The sequence below is a fragment of the Solea senegalensis genome, linkage group LG20, assembly GCF_019176455.1.
Source record: "Solea senegalensis isolate Sse05_10M linkage group LG20, IFAPA_SoseM_1, whole genome shotgun sequence".
Classification (NCBI taxonomy): Eukaryota; Metazoa; Chordata; class Actinopteri; order Pleuronectiformes; family Soleidae; genus Solea; species Solea senegalensis.
In genome coordinates, this window is record NC_058039.1 from 13,452,913 (window position 1) to 13,475,699 (window position 22,787).

At 40.8% G+C, this 22,787-nt stretch overlaps 3 protein-coding genes across 11 annotated transcripts in view; all 3 read right to left on the minus strand.

Moving 5' to 3' along the window:
- Positions 1-208, minus strand: part of LOC122786194 — a 33,850-nt gene extending 33,642 nt beyond the window's left edge. For all 7 annotated transcript variants that reach the window (XM_044052317.1, XM_044052315.1, XM_044052314.1 and 4 more), the window contains exon 1: positions 111-208. The gene's annotated coding sequence lies outside the window, so the exon portion shown is untranslated. The remainder of the gene's footprint in view (positions 1-110) is intronic.
- Positions 209-849: 641 nt separating this feature from the next.
- Positions 850-17,283, minus strand: zmym4.1 (zinc finger MYM-type containing 4, tandem duplicate 1). 3 transcript variants are annotated; one of them, XM_044052320.1, is made up of 27 exons: positions 17,015-17,283; positions 15,105-15,765; positions 14,842-14,985; positions 14,104-14,180; positions 13,818-13,967; positions 13,117-13,355; positions 12,860-13,037; positions 12,140-12,343; positions 11,051-11,201; positions 10,837-10,952; positions 9,767-9,949; positions 8,791-8,941; positions 8,090-8,262; positions 7,859-7,988; positions 7,500-7,616; positions 7,356-7,381; positions 6,732-6,873; positions 6,494-6,606; positions 5,854-6,079; positions 5,545-5,775; positions 5,329-5,438; positions 5,057-5,234; positions 4,257-4,408; positions 3,998-4,112; positions 3,659-3,907; positions 3,296-3,425; positions 850-2,483 (listed from the first exon to the last, which is right to left on the minus strand). In XM_044052320.1, the coding sequence occupies exons 1-27, from the start codon at positions 17,090-17,092 to the stop codon at positions 2,237-2,239; spliced, it is 4,671 nt and encodes a 1,556-aa protein (XP_043908255.1). In that variant the 5' UTR covers positions 17,093-17,283; the 3' UTR covers positions 850-2,236. The 3 variants fall into 3 exon arrangements, with proteins under 3 accessions (XP_043908255.1, XP_043908256.1, XP_043908257.1); XM_044052321.1 differs by lacking the exon at positions 17,015-17,283 and adding an exon at positions 16,248-16,993; XM_044052322.1 differs by lacking the exon at positions 17,015-17,283 and adding an exon at positions 15,851-16,025.
- A 966-nt stretch (positions 17,284-18,249) lies between these two features.
- LOC122786235 lies at positions 18,250-22,344 on the minus strand. Its single transcript, XM_044052384.1, has 3 exons — positions 21,498-22,344; positions 21,156-21,420; positions 18,250-19,151 (listed from the first exon to the last, which is right to left on the minus strand). The coding sequence occupies exons 1-3, from the start codon at positions 21,583-21,585 to the stop codon at positions 18,608-18,610; spliced, it is 897 nt and encodes a 298-aa protein (XP_043908319.1). The 5' UTR covers positions 21,586-22,344; the 3' UTR covers positions 18,250-18,607.
- Between the last annotated feature and the right edge of the window lie 443 nt (positions 22,345-22,787).

Below are 22,787 nucleotides of genomic sequence, written 5' to 3' on the forward strand. Positions count from 1 at the left end.
ACCCAGAAACGCGTCCGTTCACAGCACCAAACGAACACTGTCATCTGTTGCTTCCGGCGAATTTAAACGCAACACAGGATTGCGCAGTTTTCGCGCAGAGAAACTTTTACCTTGGTTTTAGTTTGGTGGAGCAGAAGCAGGAACAGTTACAGAGGAGGCTAAGCAGCTAACTCCCAGGTGGCCATCTTCCCATGTTGTCAATGCGTGCGCGTGACGTCCCATCATCCGCTGCGCGCGGCAGCCACCGACGCCAACCACTGAGTGTAACGTCACTGCCTGACCGCGAAGGGGCAGTAGTGGACACTCAAACGTAAACCAATTACAATAGTTGTGTCCCAATAAAGCAGTGGTCAGCAACTGGTGGCCCCTGGGCCAAAACTGGCACGGTACCAGCTCGGTAAGTGAATTCAAAATATTTTTTTCTTCACAAAAACAAAGTCATGCACAATTCAGAAAATTAACTGATTGAAAGAGCAGTTGTATCACACTCGTAACATTCTGTGGTAAATTCAAAATACTTTAAAACAACACATCTCTTAAATTTACCATTTTGGATTAGTAGAGTAATAAATGGGTAGTCGAAAAAAAAACATGTTTTTCTTAATAAATGTGATGTTTTGGACCCATATTGAATTGCTAAGAAAAAAAATGTACTTGCCAATCCCTAAAGACTCACCAATGTTTATAATTGTCTTGTCAAAACATATACTTGGCTAATGTATGAAATATTTAAATTCAATAATAGTCAAATCCTCTTAGTCAAGTTCTGTGTATATTCTGTCAAAACTAAGAAAGAAAGCAAATATTCAACACTTAAATGCAAAAATCTCTGCACCTGTTAAGACAACATTGTTTTGAATAACTTTTTTTTATTTAAAAACAACATACAATAGAAAATATACAGAGAAGTGGGGGTTAATATAACCAACATGTACATGAGGGAAGAGAGTGTTGTTTTTCCATTCTTCTTATTATTTCTATGAACTTGTAGGGTCATAATTTTGCAGAAATGTCCATGTCTCAGGATGTTGCTCTAGATGAAACAGCATTCTCAAATGTATAACTCAAAAGCTATCATCACATTCAACAGCTATCATCACATTCAATTGTAAAGGATACAATTTTTCCTCAAATTGAATGGCATTCAAATCTCGGCAAAGATTTTACTCAATGTGTTTAAATCAATCCAAACATTTTCTCATGAACGGTGATCAAAATTCAGCCACTTTCAAGGGTTGCGGTGAACAGTAAGAACATGAAAGATGATAAATTACAGACTCACTCGTTTTAAAGGCTAGTGACTTAAAGGTCCAGTGTGTAAAATTTAAGTGAAGTCATGTTTGATTTGGCAGAAATTAAAGATACAATAATTACACTTTTTTGTAAGTGTATAAATGTCTGATTGTTGCTGCATTATCTCAGCCTCTTAAATTTATATACATAAATTTATCCCTCCATTTTAAATGAGCATGTTTTTACATTAGCCCACAATGGACAAAACTAAAGCTCTTTTGAGATTCGATTAATCTGAAGGCTACAACAATTCTCCACTTGGAATGGAAAGGTGAAAGATATTCAGCAACAACATGCAACTTCACCTATCAACGTCTCAAATTTTTACACAATGTACCTTTAATCTTTTCAAAGTAAAGTTGTCTGAAAAAGAAATCAAACAACAAGATATTAGACTATAAAATGCTTTCCAACAATACTAATATAAAAATTGGCCACCAATGTTTGTTTGTTTTTCGATCAAGGGACTGAAATCATGACATGAGAGGGTTTTCACGGGTGATTTTACACAAACTAGAGAGAAATGTTTTCAGCTCGTCTCCTGGCATGGACATTCACTACAAAACGCAAAAAAAAAAAGAATAATCTCATTTGTTTTTAATTGTAGCTTTTAAGCTCCTCAATGTTGACTTGTTTACCTATCACAAAAAAAACACACACACACAGTTGCACAGTCTCATAACACATGGAAGTAAACAAAAGGAGCGTTATCGATGAAAAGCAACCATATGGTGTGAAATTAAACACTTGTGTGTCCTGGTGAGCCGGAGCCGAGTTTGCATGATTCAGCACATCATGTACAGTATGTGAGACTTCTAAGTGCTCATTCATGATTCTTGGGTCTTTTCAGTTAATCTACAACCGTTTCCACCACACACTGCTACACCGATACAAGGTCACTTCTGTTTTTTGTTTTTTTTCTTTTGTGATTGCTCTTCCATCATCACTCTGACTCATCCTCTTCCTCCTCGTTAGGTATAAATGCTGGGTCCTCTGTGCTGTTGGGTTTAGTCTCTCTGTCTTTCCTCGTGGTGAGATGCAGCTCCCTGACGGTGAGGATGCGGGTGAGCATGGCGTCCATGGTGCTGTCGTCCAGCGCAGTGGACGAGAACCACAGCGGACTGTTGGGGACGCAGCAGCGCTCAGGGAGAAGGTAGAACACATTGGTACGCTGCTTGACTGACTCCGAACTGTGGGAGACAGTTGAGAAGGACATTTATGTTTAATTTGAGTCCTAGTTTTGTGACCGTAATTGAATGGATATGAGGAACAAGCTATATACAGGGTTCCCACACCTTGGTTGACATCAAATTCAAGGTCTTTTCAAGGACTTCCTAGGATCGAATGTACGGACACAGCTTAAGATGGGAGGACAACTTGTGAGAGCTGCTCTGTACCTGGACAAGTGATTGTCCTTGGGATCATGGACAAGTCAGCCTTTGTAATCATCTTTGGTGAGCCAGAGATCTTGGAATTTGCATTTCCCAGGCATCACCACTGATAATTGTGACTCAACGTTTGCTCTGTGTAGGTCTAGTCTAGTGTATCTACACCAAGCAATCAATGGCATGAAACAGTAGGTGGCGTCATAACAAACAAGGTAGACATTTACCTAAATATCAACTTGTAACTTATTTCTTGCACAAACGTCAAGCACTTTCAATGACCCGCGTCTAATTAGAGCAATTTTCAATAACTTTCAAGTGCCTTGAAAAACATTTTGCACATTCACATTTCATGGATTTCAAGGAGCCGTGGGAACCCTGCAAATGACTACTTTTAGAAAGACAGTGCTTTAATTCCTCCATTTCATCGACTCGTCTTTCCCTGAGTGTATCATACTCACTAGTTGGGTCCATTGGCCCCCTTTAATACAGATTATCTTTTACCAGATTTTTGAAAATGTGGTTTAAATTCTATGGAAACCTAGTTATTGATTTAAGTCCAGATCTCCTGGACCGCATGTGCTGAAAAGGCCAGAGAAGCGCTTCATGATACTCACCACTTGGAAAGGTAAAACTCATAGAGTCTAACAGGACAGCGGAGGGGATTCTCCGTGTTCTCCACCATCTCCAGAATATCCTCTTTACTACCCTCATCCTCTTTACGCCTCTTGGCTGGAACCTCTGGATCTGAGGACAAACCAGCAGATTAAGCGATGATTAAAATTATCTTTAGTGGCAGACAACCCTAACAAAGAACAGATTTGGACTCAGATTCATGACATGCATTGAAAAACTCCACAAGTTCAGCTTTATAGCAAATGCACAACACTTTTTATCTCTTTGGGAGACACACGATTGCTAAAATAATGATGATTTTGCAACTTTTTAACACATTTTGGCGCTGTGTTACATATTTGTACCTGAGTCTGTCTCATTTGTGGATAGCGGCGGGTAGAAGCGCAGGAATGTGGTCTTGGTGCTGTCCAGGTTGGTTTTGGTGCAGCGCATAACGTGGGCAAAGGACAGCTGGCGGTGCTGCTCCACCGTGGTGAAGCCAAAGAGCTTGCAGCAGAAGTAGAGCAGTGTGTTGAGGAGGACGGTGGGGGAGTAGGCGCCCAACTGCTTACAATTCCAGAGAAACTCCTCTTCCACGCGGGAATGAACGTATCCTGTAGAGAGAGGCGGGATACGTACGAGTGGGTACGTCTTAGCTAAAGACAGAATAAACTGACAGAATGAGGACGTCAGTGACAACTCACCACTGGCTGTGATCGAAGGTTTGAAGCCTTTCAGCAAACTGGTGAACTCAGTGGAGAACTTTTGGTAGAAGCGATCTGTGAATACGTTCTCCACCCGACCGTTCTCAAACAGGTACTGCAGAGAGGAAAAAAGGGCTCCAGGTTTAGAAAAGGTGATGAAAATTAAGACTATGGTTCCTTGTCAAAACTGCTCGTCAACACAAATGTCCCGTCAGTCACTAGCACTGCAACAACATAATGAGAAGAGGGCTTTTCTTGCCTGTTGGATGCCGAGGCAGAGGTAGAACAGGCTGTCAGGCGAGTACGGTTCTCCGTTTGGTCGTTTCACCTCCGAGATGAAGCAGCACAGGCCGTAACTCAGCTCGGCTGTGGTGCATTTGAGAAGGTCCTCCTTTAACTCCATGGGACGTGCTGGGATTGAGATATGAACGGTTTCAAAGTCATCTCTGAAGATATTCACGTTTGATTTTGAAGCAATATTTTAAAAAAATGATGTTAAAGGTAACAGATAAAATACACTGATAAACCTTAATCCAATGCCCCATTCACATTACAGTGAGGTGGGGGATAAAATGGTGCTAAATATCTCTCGATTTTTAATCGCGCTTTTATCTGTCATTGTTCTTTTAACTGTGTTTCACCATGTTTCCTATTTTACGGTTTGTCTTGAGTGCTGAATGTGTTAATCCAGATTGAGCAGATCTTTAGGGTCACTTGTAAAAGACATTTTAATCTCAGAAATCTTCTACCCCAGAGTTGTGGCTGCTCTAAATCAGGCCAAAAAACATGCAGCCTAACACCATCACTGCCACTCACCAACTTCGTATATATAAATATTCATATAATGCACAATCACATGTTGTTATGTAAACAGTATTTATTTTAAGGCCATTTAACTGAACAGTATACTCAAAAACACTGCAGTCATTTTCCATTTGCACAACATTGTTGCAAAGAATATTTATTTAGCTTTGTCCAAACTGTTCTGAGCATCTAAAACCCTGCAAAACCTCATCTCATTGGTAAAATGAAAAGGTAAAAGAAGAAACAGAAACTTACAACCAACGCGTGGCTTTGCCAGGTTTGGCTGAGTTTGTCTCCACTGGATCCATCGCTTCCAAGCGTCCACTCCATACTGACTCTGCAGTTTTGGTGTTTCTAAGGCCACAGACTTTTTGGAAGAGCCTTTCGGAGACGACTCTTCAGTTGCTTTAGATGATCGCTGCCACTTACGACCCTTGGTGGAGGCAGAGAGATGACAGAGAGATGGTTTAAGGACAAGTAGGTTAACTATAAACCCATACATGGAACCAAATCTAGATTAAATTTACCCTCTTTTCTCTGGCTTTCCTGGGAGCTTGTCTTCGTCGTGAGGCTGTTGGCGGAGGACTCGGAGTTTGCTGGGAACGCTCTCTCAGCAGGGCCATCCTCTCCAGAGTGTCTGATCATTTCAGTGCGGGAAACATCAAAAACAAGCTGGTGTTACAAAAAAAAGCTTTCAAATTAACTCTGAAAACATGGGTGAAGGAGCGTGGAGATCTCCTCACCGACTGTGAAGTCAGCTTCAATGTCCATGGGAGGTGGAGCAGGAGGTGTGGGCTCAGAGTAAGGCTCGTTGTGGAGACCCACAGGAACGTCTACCATCGGGTTGAGCTTCTCTTGTGTATACAGTCGACTCGGCGACCTGATTCCTGCATCAGAGGAGTTGTCCTCCCAGTTGTTGAGAAAACTGGCCAATTCGTCTGTATCCAAGTCGTCGCTGTAGTTACTGGTATGGTCTGTAAGAAAAAAAACAGGCGAATGATAAAGAGCAACATGGTCATGAATTGTTCATCCAGTCCTGAAACTTCTCCCACCATCTGGCGCAGGTGCTTCATGTCTCTCTGTCTTCTTCTCCACCACTTTGGCCTTTGGTTTCTCATCTTTGTTGCTCGCCTCAGTTTGCTCTGCCACCATCTCTGCCATGAGGATGAGCTCGGCCTCGAAAGGGTCTGACGGGATCTTCTCCTTGATCTCCTTGATGGTGTCTATGATGCGCTCAGCGTTGTTTGTTGTCACAGGAAGGAGGATGGGCACAGGCACCTGTGGGGGGCAGGTGAGTGGAGTATGAATGTATGAATTCATTTTAGAGACATAAATATAAGACGAGTATGATTTGAGTCTGTAATGCTGATTTCTGAGGCACACGTTGAATTTAAAACTGTCTTTGTCTTTTTTTATTTAAAACCTCATTTGGCATTTTCGGTTCAAACTTTTCGGCATATGTGTGATATGTAACATGGCGCCCTCTGTGGCTGATGTGTTTGCGTCATCTCCCTGGCAATTACTTTGTTTTGTATATATTGTTATTTTCTGATACTGCGTTTACTTTATATAAATAGATTTTTTTTGTGATTAGGGGGACGTGCAAATTAAGAATTTCATTATGCAGTGTGACAGTCTGTCTTAACTGAACATATGACAATAAATATCTTGAATTTAAGAGTTTTGACGTACTGGTAGTGGAAGGCCCACAGGTCTGGGTGTGTACTGGCTGTACATGCTCATGGGCACAGGGACAAACACCGGCACTGGGACAGGCACAATCATCATTCTTGGGAAAGATTGATCTATAAAAAAGAAAAATAAACAATGTCTAGATTAACCCGAGTAAAAACAAGATGGACAACAACATGGTTTTAGGAACATAAAGAGAAATTATTCTGTATCAGGAAACAGGTGTGTGGCTGCTTACCTGTCTGTGATTCAACATCAGCCGTCTGAATCTTACACGAGACTCCTTTGTTCTGCACCAGCGGTCGACAGAGAAGAGCCTTGTTCTTCAGTATTTTTTGATGAGGAGGAGGAGGAGGAGCCCTTTCAGTCTGAATACTGGTCTATACAAGAAACAAATAAATGTCCAGAATGAATCATCTTCAATACTCACAAGTTTATTTTTTAGTCGTTATTTGATAGATTTTCATACTTATTTTACATATTAAATATGTTTCTGCTATATCTATGCTGAAAATCGATTAATCAGTTTGAGTGTTTTTTCAACAATTAAGAACCCATTTTCTGATATTTCAGCTCGTTAAATGTGAATATTTTCAGGTTTCTTTGCTCCATATAAGAGAGAAATCTTTAAAAATTTATGATTTTGGTTTGTGGATCAATAACATTCTTTCGTATCTGTATTCAACACCAGCTAACACTAGTATTTACAAACGATTCTAAAACCATAGCGTCTGTGAAGTCTTTGTAGATGTCCAGGTCATTGGATCTTGTTTACAAATTACTCTCCCGAGGATTTATCAGCTCTAAAGACAGAAGCGTGTCTTTCATCATTCGTTTTTAAACACACAAATCATCAACTTACATGTGTAGAGTTCTTTGACTTTGAGCCTGTGGAGACAAAAGAAAATTCTGAATTATTTACAATCAACACTCGCAATTGATTGCAAGTAAATATAACCTAGTTTTTTATTATTATTGTACACGATGACACGCGGCACATAAATACCTGTTCTCGACCGTGTTTGCCTTGTGTTTTGCTGGTCAGAAGAATTGCTGTTTTCCACTGGACGGCCTGCAAGTGAGACAACATTGGCGATGATGGGTGTGTCGTCCTCAACTGTACCTGTCGATCCAATTAAAACAAACAAACACACACACAGGTGTTAGTTATCCTGCTCTGAAGACTAGAAGAACAGTTATGGTTGAGTTAACAGGCAATCAAGTCAGGCATTGGTATGTTTGGTGCGACTGAAGTTTTTCAACGTCTTCTGACATTTTATGTACCAAACGACAAGGAATATATATTAAAAAAAAAAAAAAAGTCAGACATTACAAATAAATAATTCACACGTTTGAAGACCTCACCTTGTGTGGCCACTTTATCGCAGCAGAACTGCAGCAGACAAGTCAGATCACAGAAGTATTTGACCTCCCCCAGCAGAGGGAGACTCTGCTTCAGTTTCCCTTTGGAGCCGCACGTGTCACACTTGGCGACCTGTGAGAAAAATGGCAGGTGGATGGCAACCAAGATCAGCATCGTCTCTATATGTAACTAGTGACTTTAATTAAAAAAAATAAATAAATGAAAAGACTTACATGGCAGAAGAGCATGGTGTATTTGGACCTGCACTCCTCCGAGCAGAACTCCTCTGTGGAGCCTCCGTACTGAGCCGTCACCAGCTTCTTGGAGACACAGTGGCAGTAGACGCACGAGCTACAGTGTTTGCCCCAGTTTTTAGCCAAGTCGTGTTTGAAGAGGAGCTTACAGCCTGGAGGGAGGAAGAGGAGAGGAACCCAAATAAGACTTTTATGTTTAAAGCTTCATCCACATGACTCAGGTTTCTTTTAAAAATGTAAAATTTTTATGGTTTAGCATAGGTTTGGGTGTTTTTTTTTCTTCCATTCATTATCTATTTGAATTTTCTTAAATTATCTTCGACTTAGCCCATCAAGTCTAGCTATATGTATACGCTATATATATATATATATATATATATATATATATATGAAGCTTTGACTTCTTTCTTTTATTCAATAATCAATGTACCACTTGTTTTATAATTCATCTACTCTCCTGCAACTGCTCAATACTTTTCCTGTGTTATACCTTGACAAAACAAATTTCTGAATCCACATGACCCCAGGATTTAAAGCATCTGGTTTCCTGTTTTTTGAAATCCTAATGATAGATCATCTTTAATCTTGAAATGAGTGGTATGTACAGTATGTAGCCTCATTGTTATCAGTGGCGATAACAATCGTTATTCCTTCCATAACAGGTTCATCAGCGTCCTCACCGTCGCTGCAGAAGTAGCAGTCTTTTTTGTGGATTCGTTTGACGTCTCTGGTGATCTTCTCCACCTTGCAGTAGTCACACAGGCTCATCACAAAGTTGGCCGTCTTATACTCTTGACAACATTCCACGCTGCACATGAACAACATCTTGTCCTGCGCACACACAGGAGACAAACAATACCACATGTCACTGTTGTGTTTCCATTCACAAGCATGCCCAAAACACAGGGCAAAGGTTCAAATACAAACCAGTTCTCAGCATAATCTGGATACATTGACTGACTGATACTTCCATCGAACTTTTATGATGATTTTCATATTCAATTGGAACTTGGATTGATTTGGTTTGTTTATGTTACACGTGACACTTTATTATTATGTTTTTATATATTATTGTAATATTATTACGTTCTTGTATAGCTGTGTATGTTTTTGCTAACATTTAATACTTTATTTCACTCACATAGTTTACTTTTATCTCATATTTTCCTTTTTCTTATATTTAAGAGTTGTACGTTTTTTAAGTACATCTAGTACAAAAACAGTGCAGGATTTACAGGAATTATATTATATATAAGCTCCGTTTCTTCTTCTTCAGGTCCCCAACATTCACGTTATTCTTAATCTTGTGATAAGCACCACTCTCACTGGTTCGTATCCTGTTGGTACTGAAGGCCTTTTTGTGTGGTTTGTGTACACGTGGGTTCTCTCTGTGTATTCCATCTTCCTCCCACAGTCAAAAAAATGCAGATTATGTTAATTGGACACTCTAGATTATTGTTTGTCTCTGTATGTTTGCCCTGTGATGGACTAGCCACCTGTACAGGGTGTAAGGCACCTTTTGCCTATGGGAGCTGCTGGTAATATTTGTCACAGATGAATCAGACTCATCAGGATGACGTTATATTGTGGCGTTACTTCCTTGTTATATCAAATATAAGCATTTCCTACTTCACACACACATACAGAGCACTTTACCTTGATCTGGATGATCTCAGGTTTGAAGTTGATGTTGCGGTGACACTGTCCACAGTCCAGTATGGGCGGCTCTTTGGAGACGTCTCTCTCGGGCTGTGTGGAAGTGACTGACTGGATTTGTGAGGATCCAACAGGCAGCTTGGTGAAAACATTCACCTGTTTGGGGGACTTTTTGAACTTTTCCTGCAACACAAGAGTCACGTTTGTGAGCCACTGCAAATTTAAACACGATAATGTTCCTAATAGTTCCCTCAAACTTGTGTTAGGGATAAAAAAGCTTATATAGTGAAATGTAGCATTTACAGCTAAGAAAGAAACCCTGCAGAATTTGTTTAATATAGTCATGTTAATATGGAGTTTCCAACTTGTTCTAAAATCCATGTCACAAATGTGTATAATTTGATTGTTCTTATTATTTAAGTTTATACAGTTGCAACTTAGCAACTTTAGCAGTTTTACTGCAGTACACTTATATATATTTCAAATACATGAAAATGATATATAAGCTAAATATTAAATACATGAAACAAGATTTGGGATGAACTCATAAAAGTTAGTTTAATGACATAGAACCATTTATGAAGTTTCTGAAACACAAAAGTGTACATTTACATTAATAAGTTGAATAAATAATAAATAATTATTGGCTAAGGCAAATTCAGCCACATTAGCCAACCAATACATTGAGAAGTCTACTTGTAATTGACAACATATTTGAACAATTTAATAAGAAAAGGATCATTAATTTAAAATAAAATAATGCAGTCATCCCCATAGCCGCATTTGTTCTGCTAGTGAAATTAACAGAGTAACATGAAAGATCTCTAAATTTGTGTTTTGCTGCAGATCAACGTGCAGCTCTATTTGTGGAATGAATCTCCCGCACTCTACACTGCGTGCCTGTCGCTCAGGCTTTGTTGTACGTGAAAACAGTGAAATAGTGAAACCACATACGTGTAAAACCACCTCTTTACCACCATTGACTGAATGAATGCTTTGTGAAACGCAGACATGGATGAAGTAAGCTGGCTTTTAAAAGCTTATTGTGAAGTTTATTTTGACACAATTACCTGAAAAGCCATGACACATGGTAGCGAGCAGAAGTTCCTGATGGTGGTGTCTGACATCGCCAGGTGGTACGCTGGCATACTGTTTTTGGCACAATTATCACAGCTCACTCTGGCACCTGTAAAAAAAAAAAAAACATGAAATGTTTAACCAAAGGCTAATGATGCTTTAAATGTAAACAAAAAAAAGTCATAAAAACTTTTAATGATGTGGTACCTGATGCACTGACTGTTTGAACCATGAACGCCATCACACAGCTGCTGCTGCAGAAGAGGTTCACAGAGTCATCATTGTTTTTGTTGTCGACAGTCTCGGACAGCAAACGGGTAGTTCGACACATGGTGCAAGGCTGGGTTACCATAGTTTTCTGTAAGAAATATTTATTAAAAAAAAGAAAAAAAGAAGTGAAGATTCACTTTGTTTTAACTTCTTCTTCTGTGCAACTATTATGTTGACGTAAAAGGCATTTTCCCTTGCTTTTTATTGGAACCACTGTCATGCATTCAGTATCAGATTACTCAGTGAGGGCTGCATGGCTCGCTTTTATCACAGGAGGGTGAGTATAACACAAGTAACCGTGAGGAGAAACACATGGTGCGTCGCGTGACAGCTCTGTTCAGCTGTTGCTGTATGTGCTCGATCCATCGCTGTGCCTCATCAGCGTGCGGCACGGCCGGACAACTGGACCCATAAGAAATCGGTAATGTGGTAATTCAAAAACTACATCTGTACTGTAAAAAAAACAAGATGTGGTCACCGACCAACTGGACAACGAGAAGAAAACACTGGATTTGCAGGAGTAGTTTGTGTCAACACGGGAGCTTCTGAAAAAAAATGTTGTTAATGTTGTATCTGTTGCCCCGTGTGTGCGTGGGTTTTCTCCGGCTTCTTCCCACAGTCCAAAAACATGCAATATGGGGATAAGGTCAATTGGTCACTCTAAATTGACTGTAGGTGTGAGAGTGTGAGTGAATGGTTGTTTGTCTCTATATGTGGCCTTGCGATGGACTGACGAACTGTCCAGGGTGTGACCCCGCCTATCGCCCTATTACAGCTGAGATTGGCACAGCACACCCCACAACCCTCCTGTGGAGGATAAAGCAGTAAAAAATTGATGGATGTTGTAGCTGTGTTTCGTCATCCGGCAAAAATAGAACACACGTGTATTCTCTTTGTGGGGTGGGGGATTATTTCATTAATATTCAACTAATTAGACACGTTTAATTAGACACACTAATTAGACACATTTCCGAGTAGTGTAATCCATCCCAGGTTTTTGGTTTAAGACCCACATGTTTTCCATACCTCCTTGTATTTGGCCAGACAGGTTGCATTGCACAGGGTTTTGTTGCCGCCCTCCATCTTCAGCAGCAGGGGTTTGCTGTGGCAGTAGGAGCCGCAGTTGGCACAGCCGGCCATGGCCAGGTTGCGTAGCGAGCGGAAGCGGCTGAAGCAGGCGTCGCTGCAGAGCTTGTGGACGTTATCGCTCAGGATCACCTCGTGTTTGCTCTGTTAACGTGGCAGTGACAGAAGAACAGAACAGTAATTATGGAAATTTGACTGTAGCAGTGCTATCTGTGATCTGTGTCTGATGAACTGCTGTTGTGTTCTCATTCCGTTCCAGCCATAATTTCTGATTGGCTGGTGTGGTTTTAATTTCCAGCATTCTAGAAATTAAATTGGGTTCTGCATGCATCATGAGTATTCCATTATTCACTGGATTATTCAATGAATAATATCAATGAATATTTAATTAGAAACACCTGAATACCTTACAAAACTCATCAGTACTCAGAAAATCTAGCTGAAAATCCTGTGAGCGAGTGCAAACTTAGCTTTAGGGGAAAAGGAAAAGATTCAATTATGTGAGGTTTTAGAATATTATTCAAACATAACAGGAGATCTGAAGACATTGCCTCGAATTATGGGGAACTATAATGGTTATATTATCATTATAAAGGCACAAATAAACAGTTTAGGAAACTGTTGATAAGGGAAGTCGCAGGTCTTTTCAGTTTGACTTACGGAGCAGAATCTGTTGCACATGCTGCAGAGAGACTGTGGTCCTTTTGGTTGTGCTGATTTACTGGCGGAGGCCTTTCTCTTGTAGTTGAATGAGGTCAAACAACTTTGGCTGCAGCATTCCTTCGTAGTTCCTTTAGCATCTGGTGCCAGGATGATGTCCTGAGGACGAAGTATCACCCTAAGAGAGCGCACACAGATTTTTAGTTCAGTTGTTCTACCAGATCTTAAAAGGGGATGAAACCCAGACCCCTTCTTACTTTTGGCAGTTGATACAGATCTTGTTGGTTGTTTTAACGCTGGGCAGAGACGTGGTGAGGCAGAGGGTGGAACAGAAGAGCTCCGTGCAGCCCCTCCTCTGAAAAGCTGTCTGTCCCTTCACCAGGGTCTTCTTGCAGTTGGAACAGGATATGTGCGATGATGACGACGGGTGGATGACGGGCAGTTGGTGGGACTCAGTAGCAGGAGTCACAGAGTAGACGGATCCGATCTTCAGGTCCTGTTGTGGACATGAGACACGAAACAACAGCAACACAGAGGTCATTCTGGATCGTGATTCTGGATCCACAGTGAGAACAATGAGTAAAATCAAACCAAATCCTGAATGAGGGTCGAGAACGAGACATATTTTAGGACATAGCTGATGGTAATAATATAGTCGTGAAAGTTCATTTCCGCTTCTTAAATGTGAATATGTACTGGGTTTATTGTTTGTTTGTCTGTTTACTGTTTTACAGTAAACCCAAAATCTTTGATTTCAAGACAAAAATTGGAAGATATCAGCATGATTAGGATTGGGAAACACAGATAAAAAAAACAATATTTTTTTATCAATTAATCAAAATAAAGATAAAGTGTTTAGGATGGAGTGGTTAATGTGTTTTGCCATGTTGAGGATTCTTGACGCAAGACGACAAGCCCACTTCTCCATAAATCCCTGTGAATAAAGTGTTCGACTCACCTTGGTCGTGTTTGGCTCCTCCTTCACACTGGCTGTGGATGTGGAGGAATTCAGAGCCTGCTCATACTCTTCGTCTTCAGGCTCGTCCTTCACCTTGACCAAAGGCGGTGACGGAGAACACTTGACTGTCTGATCTGCCCCTAATCCCGTCTACATGAAGGAGAGAAAGACAAGAACTTAAACTTTAAACTTCAAGTCAACTTCTATGGCAAAATGAAAAACCAACAGTCTCCACAAGCTGAAATTAGACATTTCTGTTGAGCACAGAAATACCTGTCATACTTACAGTGTCTAATCTTGGCAACGACAGTTTTACTACTTTCATCCCATTCACAGTGGTCACTGGCGATGAGCTGCCTGTTCCTACAGGAACATAAGCAACACACAGACTGCTTAATTGTGACAAGTACAAGTGTAAAAAATTAAAACATGGATGTGATTATTACCACTAGTCCAAAGGCTCACCAAATAATATCCGCTCCTGCTTAGGTCTATGATATTTTAACAATATGTTTGCATTATTTAATCTTTTCTGAGCAGATAATTAAGTTTGAAAACTGCTCTCTCTGCACCAAAGTCCACAGAGAAAATCAATGATTTTATGTCACAGGAATCGTTTATCTGCTGCTGCCTCCATTTCAAGTTCAATTATGTTATTCTGAGATTTTGTGTTTGGAATCCTTTGTTCAGATCTACCTAAGTGACAGACCTATCTAAGTTACCAAACGAGGCAGCAGTGGACTAGCAACTGCTGTAGCCTGGAGAGCTAAAAACACTGATTTTCTCTATGGAATTGGGTGCAGGGAGAGTAAGCGGCTTAGAGACTTCAGTTTCGAGTCAGCAAAGGCTGTGTGAAGGTGAGATTGAGCACAGAATATAACCCCTATGGTATCACAGAGTTATGCAGGTGTATATTATGTATGGTGAGCCTTTTGATAAGTGGCTAAAACCAGTTTTTCCTTCTGTCAACCACTTTTTCAATTCCTATAAAACAGTATCAGGAAGATGATCTGCAGCGGCTCACCTGTACTGGTCGCAGCTACAGACAATGGAGACGAGCTGGACTGCATCATGTCTATATCGACCTTCACGTCCTCCTCTTGATCCTCTGATTGTGCTAGTGGTAATATGGTGGGTTTGATGTCGTCTTCCTCCTCTGCACCAGAGACTGAGAGGAAAAATTAAAACATTGACATTAATACATTGTTAAGATCAGGTGACCTGCAAAAGGTCAACCTCCTTTCCAACAGGAGCATGTGAAACACACAAACACTCATGTCATTTTACCTGTGTTTGAAATTCCAGGTGAGCGGCTGCTGGAATCCCTCTCTTCCTCGTCCTGTTTCATCTGAGCTTCTTGTTCAATCTGATCCACTGTACCAATGTCCATCATCTCGTCCAGGTCAGCAGCTGTAGAGACCCTCAGATTACAGCTACGAGGCTCGCTGTCCTCCTGTGTATCCTTAGATTCAATGTCTGGGTCCACGTTACCGTCTGTGTCAGTTATCTCCTCCTTGAGATCAGACGTTGTGTCTGTCATCTCCTCCTTGAGATCAGACGTTGTATCTGTTGTATCCTCCTTGTGATCAGAAGTTGTGTCCATCTCTGTGTCCTCACCTTTAACACTGTTGTCCTTTTCTACGTCTTCTTCCTCTTTCATGGAACCTTCCACAGTTGTCCCCTCTGGCTCATCACCATGAAATAAAACTGTCATGAATGTCTGGTCGGTGGAGGACGATGTCGACTGTGAAGGCGATGGACTTTGAGGAGCTACAGATGCAGGAGAAGGGACCATATCTGCTTTAGTTTCCATTTCTTTATCAGCAGCAACAGATGCATCCTCCTCTAATTGTTCAGATGGACAAGGAGGAGAACCCTGAACAACATCCACTTTTTCTTCTGCCTCTGAAACAGCGTCCATGGACTCCGCATCCATCTCCTCTTTTACCTGAGAATGATAATCAACATAATAAATGTCTAATGCTTGATTGTTTCTTTTTTTTTTGTACTGTTAACCTCAACATTTTACTTACAGTAAAGTGATATCACTGGCTTTAAAAGACAATGATGGAATTTGATAACTCTTCATATTCCACAGCACTTAACAACAATCACCACAGAACAAAGAAAATAACTTAATCAGTTGGCTTAAGTTTAGGGTTGCAAAAATAGAACTTTGAAATAATCATGAACTATTTTGATTCATAAATTTGAGTTTTTCTTTAAATAATTCAAACAAGCTTTCTGGGGTTTCAGCTCCTTAAATGGGAATATTTTCTGGTTTGGTATGCTTTGCTCCATATAATAAAGAAATCATTAAAACTGAATAACTTCTGGTTTTGTGGACAAAACAAGACAGTTGTGTGAGAATGCAGATCCGTTAAATAAAGGAAAAAGCAGAAGTAGTGGTGTGTGTGTGTTTGTACATACATGTCTTCTCTTAGGTGGGTCGTGAGGACAAGGGATAGTTCAGATTTCTGAACATTAAGTTGTATGATTGTTTTCAAAAATGCCTGGGTGTTTATTTGGTATCGTGGACCATGTATTGCCTATCGTACCGTGAATCACCCTGTGATTCTCACACCTAATATTTGAGGTGTTCGGTTTGCTAAAACAACAGTTTTAAAGTAAACATTCTTGCACACATGCATGAAATCATGCAGGAAACTATTCAGAGAAGCGGTTTCAAACTATTACAGTGCACAATAATGCGTGTGTGTAAGTGTACTGGCCAAAACTAGTTTAGAGAAATAAAATCTTGACAACAGCTGTTGTCCGTGTTTAAAATTAAGTTAGCCCGACTGTGGACACTGGTTCTGCTGCAGTGTAAACACAGCCAGGCTAACTGCTTTGCTGCTGCTATAACACCCGCAAACACGCATTAGCGTGACAATGTTGACCTTACTCGTCCCAATACGAGTCGCTTCATTAAACCCATGCATGTTATGACAACATGATATTTACAAACTCAATAACCCGAACACAGGACAACTAGCTCACTCGTTACTAGGCTAACCGCTAGCTGTGCGTGTGCTCGTTAGCCCGCTAAAGTTAGCTCGTGTTTACCGTGTAAATATGTTCCTAAAGAACACCGACTGACCGCTGCGCCAGTTTAAGAGCAGCTCTGGTTGCAGTCTACCTTAATAATGCATTATTAAGAAAGTAAAATGCCGTGACAACGTGCAGGAAATTTTTACCGCGCCAGACTCTTGGACAGACGGGACTTGATTGGTGGCCAGATGCTGGTGTCCATCGGCACTTCCCGTAGCCGCCATGTTGGCTCCAAAATCCCTATGCGAGACTTTTGCAGATAAAGAAAAATAGGAATGCGACTCCGCGTTTTTACCAACAGGCTCCAAAACCAAAACACAGACTATTATATAACCACTACATTATTTACAGTATCCAGTGTAGCTTGTTGCAGAGCGTGGGTATGTCTTCTTCTCATCTTCTCATCCAGCAGGTTGTACACTGAGAGGTGTAACGCTGCCCTCTACAGGTAGGAAGCGTTTCTGCCACTTGATATTCTTTACAAACAGAGCAGTATGAAGAAATAAATGCTTAAACCGCCTTAATTGCAATGTTCTCAAGGTTCAAAAATTGATTTTTAAGGGAAAAAATTAAAGCTCCAGGTTAGACATGTCTTCTTCTTTACTTTGATTTACTTTGACATTTTATATTAGCTCACTACCGCCCCTTTGCTGTGAGGGCCGAGCTGGCCAGAAAATATGTGGTCGAAATTGTGAATATAAACCTCTTAAATCAGTATTTCTTTTCAGTGCTTACAGTAATAAGGAAGCAATATGGATTTGAAACTTAAATGGGTGTTTATTTTTTATTTGTTTTGAGTTTGTTTAAAAAAGAATGTACATTTTACATTTGTACTATGTTGTTGATGGTGTCGGTAACTGGAAATGACAGACCATTTAAGATTCCTTGTGTTTAGATAAGAGGCAGGCAAATAATAACAATTGTATTCTTCTAACAAACAAACCTGTGTTTTATATCTGCATTGAAAATTCTAACATGAAAAACACCCGCAAAAAACACCAAACTATCACAGAGATACTCCAAATAGCTACAAAGAGGCACAACACATGTATAATCATATTCCCCCAAAAAAATAAGGAAACATCATGCTTTTTCAGCAGGCTGTTATAGACATTTCATACTTAAAATATCCAGGACACGGGCACTGTAATCCTAAATTTCCTTTAAATTTAATGTGGCATTTAAATTTTTTATTTGTTATAAAATCAAGCTTGACTATGTCTCAGTTACTATTATAACACTTAACTCTTATTAAGCTCTATTTACTTGTGGTTCTAGAAGTGAACGACCATGTGTGACTAGATCTTTAGGTCTCTGCTTTTAAATATTTAGATCAGGGGTTCACAGACTTTGAACACAAACATTATACATACATACATACATACATACATACATATATATATACGTCGTCAGTAGCTCATTTCAAAAACATGTGACTGCAACAACCTCTGCTACTCTCTGATGTTTGTGTCAGCAGATTTTGGGAAACCTGACTGCAGGGATTTGTTCCTTCATTGAAGAACAATGGTGAGGTCCAACACTGATGAGACCCAGATCAGATTCATGTCAGGGTTCTTTCACACAACCAGTGTCCACAGAGCCAGAAACATGCTTTAACATCACAGTTTGCTGCAGCAGTGTGGTTTCTCTTCTTTTGAACATATGCTACATCTGTCCACATACAACAACAACAGCAGGTGGTAAACCTATCAGTGGTGTGTGAGAGTCTTTGGTGCCCCCTACTGGAGCTTCAGAGAGGTTATCTTACTGTCCAGCTCATCCATGAAACCTTCATCCACAGACTCACTGTCCACCTCCTCTCCTTCCACCTCTGTGGGCAGAAACACATGGAGCTGAGTGCGACCTGGACCAGCAGCTGGACCTGGTGCTGGACCTGGAGCTGGACCTGGAGCTGAACGTTGACTGCAGCTAGGAAGACATGGCTTCCCTATGACAGACAGAAGCTCCCTCTGAGATGAGAAGTCACGCAGCTGCGTTGCTGTGTCCACACTCAGGGTCCGGTTGTGGGAGTGACGTCGTGACCTGGTGCTGGGCTGAATGGCCTGGGAGAAGTGGATGTAAGTGGATGTAGGTCTGCTGCTGCAGTTCTGGCTGCTGGATAGTGGTGGATGCCAGGTCTTAGAGGAGAGCAGTCCTGGTGACTTGGAGAACGTTGGAGGAGGTGGAGGATGTCGCTTTTGTAAAACACCGGGCCACTGGATGTTGGAGAATCCATCAAAGTGGATGTTCTCATTGAGCGTGAGCAGAGATGGTTCACTGAGGCTGTGGCGGAGCAGAGCAGAAAGAAAACATTTATGATAACAACATACACAAAATAAAGTTTAAGAATTTAGTGGCATCTAGTGGTGAAGCTGAATCTTGCACCTGACTGGATACTGCACCTTTACCTTCTTTACCTACATATATGGATTTACAGATGGCAAACTATTGTAACCCAAAGCACAATTACAATAGAAATTGTGATAAGATCATACTTGTGCCAATAAAGCCTCTGAAATGTAACACAGTGGACCTTAAAGTGTATAACATTTACTGTACTTAAGTATCATAAGTCATTTCTGATATAAAATGTACTTAAGTTTTAGAAGTGTTAAAAAACGTGAGGAGTTAGGACTGAGCCATGGTGGATCAGTGGCAGGATGAGTTGTCTTTCAACTGTAAGGTTGTGGAATGTTTAATTCCTGGCCCTGCTAGTCTATACGTGCCCTGGAGCAAAGACACTTAACCCCACGTTGAAGCGAATCTCTTTATAAATACAGACCATGAGCAACTCTTCTTCTTCTGATTTAATTTGCAAGTAACAAACAGAGTTAAAGGAAATGTAGTGGAGTAAAAGTAGAAGTTGCTAGAAATACAAATAACAAAGTAAAGTACAGATATGTGAATTTTGTACTTAAGTACAGTAACAAAGTATTTGTACTTTATTACATTACATTACAAAACTGGTTGTCACTCAAGGAAAATTCCCATTATTCTTCAGTATCTTTACAAAATCTCCTCATTTATTTGATGGTTATTCAAAACCTGCTGTGCTTGGGTGAGTGGAGGCCATCAAATACTCTGTGTGTGTGTTAGTGTGTGTGCTTCACTCAGGTTTCTCCCTCCTCTGAGTGAAGCCAGCGTGGCACCACTGGGTGCTGCATCAGACGACGGATCAGCTTCCACACCTGAGATTTATGACACACTGGTCCACACTGGCGGCCTCCACCCCCCGTGTGCTCAATGAAAGCCTTAACATAATGCTATTAAAATTGGAACGCACCCCAGAGGAAACAATTACAGTGTAATTCCAGTCAGGCGTTGAAGCTGCACTTTGGCAGGAAGCTTTGCTGCGGCGAGCAGCAGAGACGGTGGAAATGACAAACACCTGATTAATCACATTTAGAGCTACAGTGATAACAGCTGCATGATGGGAAATGTAAGCCATGTTGACATATATGGCGGCCGTTATTGAACACACTACATTAAAGTGTTCATTCAGGTTTTTAAAAGACATACTTACATATAATCAGCAGTGATTTTGTTGTATGCTCCCTCGACAAATAGACTCACCTAATTAAAGCTACACTTAGTAGCATGTATGCCACCTTGTCTCACTGTTTGACAGCAGTTTCTGGCTGTCAACGTTATTTATCCATAGAGAAAATCTGTGTTTTTAACCCACAGAAGGGTCTGGCCTTATGCTGCTGGTTAACCCAAATAAAGGATTTCAAATGCCAAAGTCACAAAAGTCTCTTTGTGTGCTGTGCTGAAAAGTTACACACTTTCTCCATGGACTTTGGTGTAGGGGAGTAGTGGAGCACTTTCCAAGTGACAAAAACATCAGTTTCCACTCAGAACGGTCCGTCTAACAAGTGAGATAAAGTAGAAAACAAAGAAAACAAAAATGTCATAGACTTAAGCAGGTGTAGATTTGATGGGATGAGCCTTTTCTCTAGTGACTAAAAATTTCATAAAAATTTCCACTTAAGGACGAGCCGACATGTCTCAGTTTTACTGAGAAAACCCATTCATGGTTTTCTATACTATTAAACAAAACATTTCTGACCAGATGTAATGGAAAATATTAAAAAATACATCTGCAAATTGAGAAAAATACAGAAGAATATATTATAAAGCAAACAAAACTGACCTGGTTGGTTCTAAAGCAAAAGCAGACCTGAATTTTCAACACTAGTTTGTTTTTGTTATGTTTAATTGTGGTGTAGATGAATAAACCTCTCAGTTTTATATTCCAGAGGAGAAAACCAGCAGCAATCATCATACCTGAGACGAGCCATGCTGCCTCTCCTGCCTCGCCCCCTGGCTGATGCTTTCAGAGACGGCAGCCTCAGAGGAGCTCTGCTGCCCCGGTTTCCTCCTCCCGCTGGTGGCGGTGGGTGCACAGAGCTGGTGAGCAGACAAGTCCGAACCAGAGTCCCACTCTTCTGGACATGACAGGGTCCACCAATGTCCAAACCAAGGCCGATCACGGCGGTGGGAGGTGCATCTCCAGCTGTGCCACTCATGGGTGTCCGAGTGTGAGTCGCACCTGGAGGGGAAATGATGTTAAAGCGGATTTATCCTCCACTGAGGCTGTTTCCCAGTGAAGTGGACTGATGCAAAGACCTGGACCGATCATCTGACCGCCTGCAGGCCTCGGGGGTTGAATGAAGAGGGGACTGTATGGCTCTAAGCTGCGGGCAGCGGACACCATCAATGATGCATGTCCATGAATGATGCATGGCCAGTGCTGGTCAGGTACACACCAACTACTTTAGCTGCTCTCCATCGCTCCCTTTCCCTCTTCCCCAGGTCAGTTTACAGTCGGAGTGAACAGGTGGTAAACGGACAGAGATACATGAGGTTATGATTCAAGTTCAGGAAATGTTCACAACATGAGAGCGAGCCACAAACACATTTAAAACCTTCCCCTCTTCTTTCAGACAGTTTGGTTTTATATTATTGTAAAGACACTTTATCCCACAGACATGTCGATTCCTTATATATACAGTATGTATGTTACTGATAGTTTCCTGTAAATTAACTTGAACAGGAAGAAAAGTCATAAGCACACGACTGTTCTCAGCAAAATACAACGTAACATGTTTGTTTGTGAGCCCCTCAGAACCCGCCGTCACATTTTATAATCAATCAAATTGTGATTTAGAACAGAATATTGTTATCTGAACATTTTGATTATCAGTATTTTACTAAAAACGTTAATTTAACTGGTCCTGTGTGCAAAGTCTGAGCAAGATAAAATAATTGTATTGGATTTACTTTTACCTTGTGGTGTCAATTGTTTATTAAGCTGCAAAATGCAGCTCCATCAGTAAGTGTTGCTAAATTTAACACATACTTTTAACATTACAAATGATCAGCTGTTATATCTAAAATGTTAATACTAAAGCTGAAAAACACATTTTAGTTTTTTATAAGCTTGATCAAGTTACACAATTGAACAAGCTTGTTGATGTGTGGAATAATTATTTTTTTTTTTTTAAGGTAAGACTTGACTATTTGGTTGCCAACAGCTCTTCCCAGAACCAGTGTGTTGTGACACAGGTCACAGTTCAGGTCAGACAACACACACCTGACCCACATTCGACCTCCCTCCCTGGAACTGTGCCTTTAAGACTCCAGTGGATCATCTTGCCTCCTCGAGGCTGGATGTCCTCCAGGGTTGACAGCCAAACCACAAGATACAGGTGTGATGGAGCAGCGGAAACACGGCAGCTCGGGCTGTAACCGTAGCTTCTGAGCCGAGACACAGAGGCCTGCAAGGCGCTGTGGTGGTAGTAGTTAATCATCTGCTCAGAGGAGAAACAAACTCTTAACTCCACTACTTTCCTTAAATACAAATTGTCTCATCATTACATCAGCGGAATTACAATTTCAATGAGTACTGTAATGTGA